At 43.0% G+C, this 10,510-nt stretch overlaps 1 protein-coding gene across 17 annotated transcripts in view; it reads left to right on the top strand.

Moving 5' to 3' along the window:
- The first annotated feature begins 6,675 nt into the window (after nt 1-6,675).
- CIT (citron rho-interacting serine/threonine kinase) overlaps nt 6,676-10,510 on the top strand; it is a 166,409-nt gene continuing 162,574 nt past the window's right edge. For 13 of the 17 annotated variants that reach the window (XM_053206540.1, XM_027043931.2, XM_027043924.2 and 10 more), the window contains exons 1-2: nt 6,676-6,782; nt 7,699-7,948. In XM_053206540.1, coding sequence (XP_053062515.1) covers nt 7,853-7,948 — 96 coding nt within the window. In that variant the 5' untranslated portion in view covers nt 6,676-6,782; nt 7,699-7,852. Of the gene's footprint in view, nt 6,979-7,698; nt 7,949-10,510 lie in introns of all 17 variants that reach the window. The other 4 variants (XM_053206551.1, XM_053206550.1, XM_027043928.2 and 1 more) reach the window with 3 other exon arrangements.

The following is a 10,510-nucleotide window of genomic DNA, read 5'->3' as shown; positions in this document are numbered from 1 at the left end:
AACTCACAAACTGTGAGATCATGACCTGAGCTGAAGTCAGACACTTAACTGACTGAGCCACCCAGGCACCCCAGAGAGAGAGAGAGAGAGAGAGAGAGAGAGAATCTTTTTTTTTAATTTCTTTTTTTAACGTTTATTTATTTTTGAGACAGAGAGAGACAGAGCATGAATGGGGGAGGGTCAGAGAGAGGGAGACACAGAATCCGAAACAGGCTCCAAGCTGTCAGCACAGAGCCCGACGCGGGGCTCAAACTCACGGACCGCGAGATCATGACCTAAGCCCAAGTCGGCCGCTTAACCGACTGAGCCACCCAGGCGCCCCAGAGAGAGAGAGAATCTTAAGCAGATTTCACTCTTGGAGTGGAGCCTGACACAGGGCTCAATCCCACAACCCTGGGATCATGACATGAGTCGAAATCAAGAGTCGAGTGCCCAACCGACTGAGCCACCCAGGCACCACCCACCACCCCCAGTTAGTTTTAAAGAATGAAATCACAAAGACCATTCTTTTTAATGAGTGTGCTTTTAGTTACTAAAAAGGAGCATCTTTGACCTTATCTCCCACTATCCTTGCCTGCATCAACTCTTCTTCAACCTTGCTGGTTATGGTAGGACCGACAGTGGACCCCCCAAAGATGTCCACATTCTAAGCTCCCCCCCCTCAACTATCAACATTCCCCACCAGAGCGGCACATGCGTTACAGCTGATGAGCCCGCATGGACACATCATCAGCACCCAAAGTTCACAGCTTACTGTTTATTCTTGGAGTTGTACATTCTATGGGTTTGGACAAATGCATAATGACATGTGTCCATCATTATGATATGAAACAGAACACCTGTGCTCCTGTAAACATCCTCTGTGCTCCACCCACCTATTCATCCCTCCCTCCCGATGCCTGGCAACCACTGATTTCTTACTGTCTCTATAGTTTTTCCAGAATGTCATATAGTTGGAATCATACAGTGTGTAGCCTTTTCACATTGGCTTCTTTCACTTAGCGATATGCATTTAAGTTTCCTCCATGTCTTTTCATGGCTTGATAGCTTATTTCTTTCCAGCACTGAATAATATTCCATTGTCTGGAATGTTTCACAATTTATTTATCCTCTCACTTACTGAAGGACATCTTGGTTGCTTCTAGGTTTTGTGAATTATTAATGAAGCTGCTAGAAACATCCATATTTGTGTGTGTGTGTGTGTGTGTGTGTGTGTGTGTGTGTGTATGCAGTTTTCAACTCCTTTGGGTAAATACCAAGCAGTGTAATTGATGGATCGTATGGTAGGGGTGTTCAGTTTTGTAAGCGACTGCCAAACCATCTCCCATTTGCATTTTCACCAGGAATAAAGAAGAGTTGCTGTTCTCCACATCCTCACCAGCATTTGGTGTTGTCTGTGATCTGAATGTTGGTCATTCTAACAGGTGTGCAGTGATAGCTTCTGTTGTTTTAATTTGCACTTCCCTGGTGACATAGGATGTGGAGCATCTTTTCATTTGCTTTTTTGCCATCTGTGCATCTTTTTTAAATGTTTTATTTATTTGTGAGAGAGAGAGAGAGAGAGAGAGAAAGAGAGTGACCAGGGGACAGGCAGAGAGAGAGAGAGACACAGAATCCAAAGCAGACTCCAGGCTCCGAGCTGTCAGCACAGAGCCTGATGCAGGGCTTGAACCCACGAACTGTGAGATCATGACCTGAGCCGAAGTCTGATGCTTCACCAGCTGAGCCCCCCAGGCACCCCGACATTTGTATACATCTTTTTTAGTGGGGGTGTCCTTTAAGGTCTTTGGCCCATTTTTACATTGGTTTTGTTCTCTTATTGTTGTGTTTTAAGTGGGGTTTTTTTTGTATATTTTGGATCTTTGTCAGATGTGTCTTTTGCAAATATTATCTCCCCGGTCTGTGGCTTTTCTTTCCATTCTCTTGAATTCCAGAGGAATTTGGTGACATTTTATTTCCTAGTTGTTCTTAGGGAATAGTTGTGAGTCAGGTGCCTGAATTTCTTACAGTATAAATGGACTGGAAATTATAAGACACTCCTGAAATCAGTGTGCTAAGGGATTAGAGGTATGTTTAACAGTTTATAACATTTCTTTTTATTTTTTTATTAAAAAAAATTTTTTTTTCAACATTTTTTATTTATTTTTGGGACAGAGAGAGACAGAGCATGAACGGGGGAGGGGCAGAGAGAGAGAGGGAGACACAGAATCGGAAACAGGCTCCAGGCTCCGAGCCATCAGCCCAGAGCCTGACGCGGGGCTCGAACTCACGGACCGCGAGATCGTGACCTGGCTGAAGTCGGACGCTTAACCGACTGCACCACCCAGGCGCCCCTACAGTTTATAACATTTCTGAAGAAACACAATTAACTGTCATGCCCAAGTGTCATAGAGAAATTGTCTAGAATCAAATGGCAGGAAGTCTAATTGCCATTTAATTGAACTTTGAAAATTTACCTTTCCTTGTTAGAAGATTTGTCTTAGGTCAGAGAAGGAAAATATAGATGGAAAATCATCCATGGGCACCTGACTGGCTCAGTCAGTAGAGTATGTGGCTCTTAATCTCAAGGTTGTGAGTTCAAGCCCCATGTTGGGCATGGAGCCTAGTTTGTGTTAAAGAAAAAATCATTCAGGGGTGCCAGGGTGGCTTGGTTAAGCGTCCACCTTCAGCTCAGGTCATGATCTCGCGGTTCATGAGTTCTGGCCGGCGTTGGGCTCTGTGCTGACAGCTCAGAGCCTGAGAGCCTGCTTTGGATTCTGTGTGTCTCCCTCTCTCTCTGCCCCTCCCCACCTCACGCTCTGTCTCACTCTCTCTCATAAATAAACATTAAAAAAATCATTCAAGTTCAGAGAAAACATTTGGAAAGTAATGATGTCAGAATGAAATTTCTAACAATTGGTTAACATTTTCACAATATTTAAAATCTAGAAAACATTTTGATTTGTGAGTTCTGTTGGTTTAAATAAAGTGCAGTATATTTATTCATTGGAGAATTTCACATCATCCAGTTATAACAGGTGGTTCTCAATCCAGGGCAATCACTCCCCCCACCAGGGGACCTTATCAAGGTCTGGAGATGTTTTTGGTTGTCACCCCTGAGAGTGCATGCTAGTGAGTGGGGCATCTAGTGGGTGGAGGCCAAGATTCTGCTAAACATCCTTCACTACCTGGTTTGATGAACTGGTTGTAATTGTTCCTAATCTAGTAAAGTGTATAATTTAAAAAATAAGTGACATTTGTATGTGAGTTGAAACTGTCCCTCATACCAGTGGGGGGGACACATCTCTGGGAAACAGGTAATACCTTGGCTGTGGCTTGCTGTTAGAAAGCACTCGGTTAATGGTAGTTATTTTCATGATTTAGAAGTTACCTGCAGCTAAAATAGCTTGAGGAACTCTTCCTTGCCAAAAGGACCAGAATAGTTTTATCTCTTTATATCTGAAATGGGGTTAGTTCCTCAGATACTTTTTCTGTTCTTTGGGGGATGGTTATGTATAATTCTTAAGGTTCCGCTAAAGTCTGGTTTAAGTCTTGCAGTCTTTCCTTTAAGGTGCCTTGGAGTTTCTGTGCTTGTGTTATATCTCCCAGTTGGATTCTCTGAGGGCGATCACATTTCTTCGATTTTCAAGTGTCGGATATTTGCTGTCACAATACCACCTACCCTCCCCCGTCTGGGTTGCCACAGTGCTCTGTAGTTTCCACTGCTGTAGGAACTTATCCTGAGTGTTTCACAATTGTTTGCTCACAGCCCCATTTCCCCACTCTGCTCAGCCTTTGAAAATCAGACAAGAAGGATGTCTTTTTCATGGCGGTACCCTCAGTGCTTGGCAACATGAATATTTTTCAGATAAATGAATGATGGAATGTCATAAGGTCCTTCATTGTGACTCAGTTGTGATTATGTTCTTCCAAAATCCTCATCACAATAGTCGTGTTGGATTCATATTCAGCAACGGAATGGTCATTGTTTCATTTTGTGCAAGAACAAACATATGGTCTTAGGTCTCTGTCTAGTTTTAATGACAGTTCTGTTTGGCAATGTCTTATCCTTTTTTTAAAAATTAAAAAAGAGTTTATTTTGAAAGAGAGAGAGAGAGAGAAAGAGAGAAAGTGGGGGAGAGGCAGAGAGAGAGAGAGAGAGAGAGAGAGAGAATTCAAAGCAGGCTCCATGCTGTCAGAGCAGAGCCTGACAGGGGGCTTGATCCCACGAACTGTGAGAACATGACCTGAGTTGACCTCATGAGTTGGATGCCCAACCGATGAGCCACCCAGGTGCCCCTTATCCTTTTAGTACATGCACATCCACTCTCGGTCCGTTCTTATTCGTTATACTCCCCATACACTTTCTGTGCAGCTACTACTCTTGAAAGAAAATTGATGAAGCTAATGTGTTTTTTTGCTGTATGTTTCTGTACTCATTTTATTTGTTGTTTATTTCCTGTCTTGTTTCACAAAGGGTTTGCAAAGGCCAGTAATTGTTCTAACAGGAAATTAGGATATCTAGGCAGGATTCAGGGCAGTGCACAACAGCGCTGCTAACACTGCATTCTAATTTAGGATGAACAAGTCCCAAGATTCTGGTAAAGGCTTCTATTTCTGATACCAGGAAACTAACAGGTTTGGCTGGACTAGAAAAATCAGAAGCATTGACTAGATCCACATTCAGACCTTTCTGTGATTCTTTTTATCAAGTCAACAGCTGCTTACAACCCATTTTGCACCTCCCCTCCCCTTGCCATCCCCAACGTGTCATTAGAAGCGTTTCTTATTTTTGTTTTCCATTTTTCTATACTGGGTCAGCCCTTGCAACATGACAAAAGCGGAGGCTAGGAGAATTTCTAATGTCTTCTGACAAGCAGGTTTTGTGCCGACGAAAGTATTTGGGGTCAGATAGTCCAGGAGTTCCAAATCCTGCTCCACCATCTAAAGTTGAATGACTCAAGATTAGCTAATGCATTTCTTTCAGTTTCAGTTTTTCCATCTGTAAAATGTGGATTATAGTTCCTTCCTCTTAGGGTTGTGGTAAGGATCAAATGAGATCAAGTGCTTAGTAAGGGAGGGGGCTTGATAAATATCATTATCGTCCTAGGGAGGAAGAACAAGTTACAGGTGGGGGAAAAAAGTGTATTAAGGAAGCCTGTAGCTTCGGTTTTGTACTGATGGACACACACATGTGCATGTGAAAAGACATCTTCAGTTCTATCTAGTGTAGGAATTGGAAGAGCACAGCAAAGACCATCTCCTCCTTTATATACATAAACAGAACATGTGTACATGTACATGCACACCCAATTTAATAATTATAAAACAAACATCCACATTATTACCATCCAGGTTAAGAAATAGATCATAGCACCCTGACACCTTGAATAGCCTCCATTTTCACCCCGGGGGCCACTATCCTGGCTTTTGCTTTCTTATGGTTTTACCACTACTGTGCGTACATCTCTCCCTTGCAGTTTTGGAAACGGTCTGCTTTTGAAATTTGTATTAATGAAATCATCCTTTGTTCTGTTGCCATTTCCTTCATTCAGCATCATGTCAAAACTCATGTCATTGTGTTTCACTGTATTTATTCCTTTTCATTATAGTATGAAAACACTCCGGTATACTTTGTATTGCTAATGGGACATTTGCATTGCTTCTAGTTTTTGTTTTTATTTTTGTTTTTGGCATTATGTGATACAATATTATTTGTTCATTCTTGGGCATATGAGCCGTAGGATATGCTTGTCTTCAACTTCAACAGCAAATAGAACCAGACTTTTTCAAAGACACTGTACTAATTCATAGTCAGCTATGTATAAATGACTGAAGCTCCACATCTTTGAAAAACACTGCTAGAACTTCCTCCCCTTTTTGGGGGGAGGAGTGCGTGTTATTATATCTCACTGTTTCATGATTATGTATGAGATTGAGCACCTTTTTATACGTTTGTTGGCCATATGGATTTCCTCTTTAGTGAAGTGCCTGTTGAAATCTCCTGCGTTTAAGTGATTTTAAAATGTCCTTTCTGACAATTTCAATGTGTTTACCTATTTGTTGCCGGACAATCAGCCCAAAGTGGCAGGAACCGAGGCACGTTGAAGTTCAAGCTGCCTTAGCTGTAGCACAGAACAAATTGATTTCCCCAAGTAGCAAACACTTCTTACTTCAGCCAATTTTTAAAAAATGTTTATTTTTTGAGAGACAGAACAAGCGAGGGAAGAGCAGACAGGGAGGCACAGATTCTGAAGCAGGCTCCAGGCTGTCAGCCCAGAGCCCAAGGCGGGGCTCGAACTCAGGAGCCGTGAGATCACGACCTGAGCCGAAGTCCGAGGCTTAGCCGACTGAGCCACCCAGGTGCCCCCTACTTTGGCCAGATTTAAGGAACAAGAAAACCAAGGCGGCCTGGCTGTCTTCCTCCTCGCAAGGAGACAGAGGACAGCGCCCTGGCGACCTCCTCAGGGATCCTAGACACAAACAAACGATTCCATAAATGCAGCACCCCGCTTAACCGTCAATTTCAAACTTCCAGGACCTGCCCGGCCGCGTTTGCCCTTGTGCGTTTTCCATTGGTCACGAGTCAAAGGAAGTAACAATCTGATTGGTTCTCCCTTCCACTTCCTCTATCCCTTTTAGGATTTAGGCGGAATTTTGTTGACACGCAGCTGTTCCTCCTAGAAACGGGCACTCTGATTGGTCCGGACACGGCTGAACCCCGCCCACGCTGTTCGGGGTTCAAATGCAGAGGCGGGAGACCTCGGGCGGAGTGGAACGCGCACTGGCTGGGTCGGCGGAGCGTGAGTGTGAACCCCTCACGCCCATATCTCCCCCACCCCACTCTGCAAACCCGGGGATAGGCCGCCTCCACCCACACCAGTCCCGGCTTTCCCCCCCGCTGCGGGGAGGGCCGTGTTGCCGCCTCCAAGGCTGCCGGGGGCCTGAGGGTCTTCCCAGGCTGGAGGTGCGCGGGTCCCCCTCCGAGGGAGCTGAAAGGTCTGCAGGTGGTGCCGTGGGGCGGGAGGAATTGTGAGATCCTTCTTAAACAGGGTGGGGTCCCGTGTGTGATCCGCCCTGCCTCATTTACCTGTCCGCATTAACTGCATTATTCCGGCTAGTGGAGCGCGGCAGCTCCTTATTATCCGTGTGATCGTGACAATTTTGTGTCTTTACTTTCGGTACCATCCGTCACCTCCAACTTCCAGTGCCTTTCCCTCTGCTCCAGCCACTCCAGTCACTCTCGTCTCCCTGCTGTTAGCGAAGGCCAGGTCCTGCCTCAGAGTCTTAGTTCTGGCTGTTCCCTTTGCCCGGCGCACTTTTCTTCCCTCTCCCGCCCACCAGCAAGACTTAACTGCTTACCCACTTCAGGTTTTGCTTCAGATGTTACCTTCTCAGTGAAGTCTACTCTGACTACACTGTTAAAAATTGCTCACACACACCAATTGCCCTTACCTTGCTCTCTCCCTCTCTCCTTTTTTAACCCCTGTAGCACGTATTACTTTCCAACATACTATGTTATTTACTTATTTAAGTCATTGATTCTGTAAGTATTTATTAGAACTTGCTATGTGTCCTGGCTCTGTGTAAGCCCTTGTGGAGCTCCACAAGGGCTTACACTATAGGTGGAGTAGATAATAAATTTATAAGTAAGAGATTATGTCAGATAAGTGTATTACCTCCTGTTACAGTGACTAAAAATCTGCTCTTTAATGTCAGATTTGCCAGACTGAACTTCCTAAGACCTGTGTGGTGACTGTTTTTACCTCCCTGTGCCCAACATCTTGAAGAAGATCAGGATTTTTCAGGCTCTTCCTCCTCAAATTGGTAGCACACACTTGCTCTGCTCCTATATCTCTTCACCTTTGGAGAGATGTTGAAGTTCAAATATGGAGCAAGGAATCTGCTGGACGCTGGTGCTGCTGAACCCATTGCCAGCCGGGCCTCCAGGTTGAATCATTTCTTCCAGGTAACAGGCTGCCAACTCCTTCACCTGCGTGTGTTCCCTTGGCCCCTCCTTTTTGCTCTTATCCTTATAGGACTGAGGCTAATCTTCTAGGAGAAATCTCATTGGATGTTTTATATTGCTGATAGTTTTGGAAAAAGGAGCCATTGTACAGACAGAGGAGTAGATAGCTGAACTTGTCCTTGAAAGGAGATCTCTCTCTTTTTTTAAAAAATTATTTCTCACACTTTACATATCTATACTAAGTGTTGTCCTTTTATTAAAGAAAGAAAAACAAAATTTATCAAGAAAATATTTGACCATAATTGCTATAGGTGTAATCCTATTTTCATTCAAGAGATGTTTATTTAAAACAAACAAAACAAAGCTTGATAAATACCCACACCTGTGAAAACCATAGTCCACTCAAGATATAGAGCATTTCTGGGTTGCATGGGTGGCTCAGTCGGTTGGGCATTTGACTCTTGAACTCAGGGCCTGACTTCAAGCCCCGTGCTGGGCTCTGTGCTGGGTATGAAGCCTACTTAAAAAAAAAAAAAAAAAAGAAAGAAAGAAAGAAAAAAAGATATAAAATATTTCTATCACCCCAGAAGTATTAAAGCTTACTATCAGGAAATAATTTCCAAGTGGATTTCTAATTCTTTTGTTTTTGATGTAGATGAAACATTGTTGGTGTAGAAATCCTTGTTTGACTTATATATTCACAAGTCAGGGAGACAATATGGATAGTAGTGAAGATTTAGGTTTGAATCCTGGCCCCTCACTAGTTAGCTGTGTTACCTTGAGTGACTCATTTGCCTTCTCTGAACCCATTTGCCACTCTTTTTTTTTTTTTTTTAAGATTTATTTTATTTATTTTGAGAGAGAGAGTGCATGAATGGGTGATGGGCAAAGAGAAAGGGAGAGAGAGTCCCAAGCAGGCTCTGCACTGTCAGTGTGGAGTCAGATGTGGGGACTCAAACTCACAAACCATGAGATCGTGACCTGAGCTGAAAACCAAGAGTCAGACGTTCAACCAACTGAATTACTAAGGTGCCTGCATTTGCCACTCTTGAAAATAGAGGTTAGAGCACCAAATTCAGAGGGTTGTCATGAGGATTAAATGATAATTTATGTAAAGCACTTAGCTCTTGATAAGCCAATAGTTATAAATGGTAACTATTATTAATATCAAGTGTAGAAATGATATTAGTTATGGTAATGATAAATTAAAAAAAAATTTAATGTTTTTATTTAATTTTGAGAGAGAGAGCACAAGCAGGGGAGGGTCAGAGAGAGAGGGAGACACAGAACCCAAAGCAGGCTTCAGGTTCCAAGCTATCAGCACAAAGCTCGATGTGAGGCTCGAACTCATGAACCTTGAGATCATGACCTGAGTTGAAGTTGGACGCTTAACCAACTGAGCCACCCAGGTGACTGAGCCACCCAGGTGCCCTAGTAATGATGCATTTAAAAAAAAAGATTTTAAGTAATCTTTACACCCCATGTGGGACTTGAGCTCAGAACTCTGAGATCAGGAGTTGCATGCTCTACTGACTGAGCCAGCCAGGTGCCCCAGTAATGTTTACTTAACAGTAACTCTATTTTTAAATTTTATTTTAATTTACATTTATTTAAATAATATTTTAAATTTTATGTTTACTTAACAGTAATTATATTTAGGAGGGTATTTATGCATGGATACCTGTATGATGATAAATACTAATACTTTTTTGATGACATTTTCCCCCCAAAATACTGGTATTGGGGAATGTTCAAACAGATCAGTGGAGACAGACTGAAGGCTTAGGTTGTTCTATGCCATCTTCCCTGTTGCCATTTTAAGCCATGAGATATTTTTCAAAAATGAATAGTCTGCCTCTGACCCTAGCTGACTGGAGTACTGCCACATTTTAGCCCCTCTACATTTTACTCCAAAACTTTTCCAACTTCTTACAAAATTTACTAAGGGCTTATAGTGTGCTCATTATGTAACAAGTGTGGCTTCCAGAGAGCTGGGTACAGGGCCAGCGTGCTCCTGATTATCTCGCATCAGAACAGATGTAAGGACTGTTTTGACTTACATTTTAAATAGGAGGAGACAGGCAGCAAGAGAGGCAAGGACTCGTCCAGGATCATGCAGCTTGTAAATGGCAGCGCCAAGCTCCAGAGATCGGACATGTAACAACTGGCGACATTACCAGTGTGTGTCAGAGTTTATTAAATGTATATTATATTTAAGTGTCATTATGGAAGCAAGGATTGTGGGTAGATCTCCAGTTCATCTTTTTTTAATGATGAGTTCCTCCCTGCCCCCATGACTGCTATTATTTGCAACTGTAGCATACACATGACATTTGTCTAAACAGGCACTGGATACTGTTCTTTCCCGTACAGTGCTATTTTACCAAGGTTTAGATAGAGTAGTGATTTTGTTTTCCATCCAGGGAAGTACTCTAGATTGGGTCTTAGCTTCTACTAACATTCTGCTTAACTTTCCAACGACTTCTCTGTTGGCAGGTGGCAGATTTTTAGGTTTTTGAGCCAGCAAAGTTTCACAAATTTGCTGGGCTAATCTAGGTTTGC

The sequence above is a fragment of the Acinonyx jubatus genome, chromosome D3 (genome assembly GCF_027475565.1).
Source record: "Acinonyx jubatus isolate Ajub_Pintada_27869175 chromosome D3, VMU_Ajub_asm_v1.0, whole genome shotgun sequence".
Lineage (NCBI taxonomy): Eukaryota > Metazoa > Chordata > Mammalia > Carnivora > Felidae > Acinonyx > Acinonyx jubatus.
This window is presented reverse-complemented; position numbering and strand designations above follow the sequence as displayed.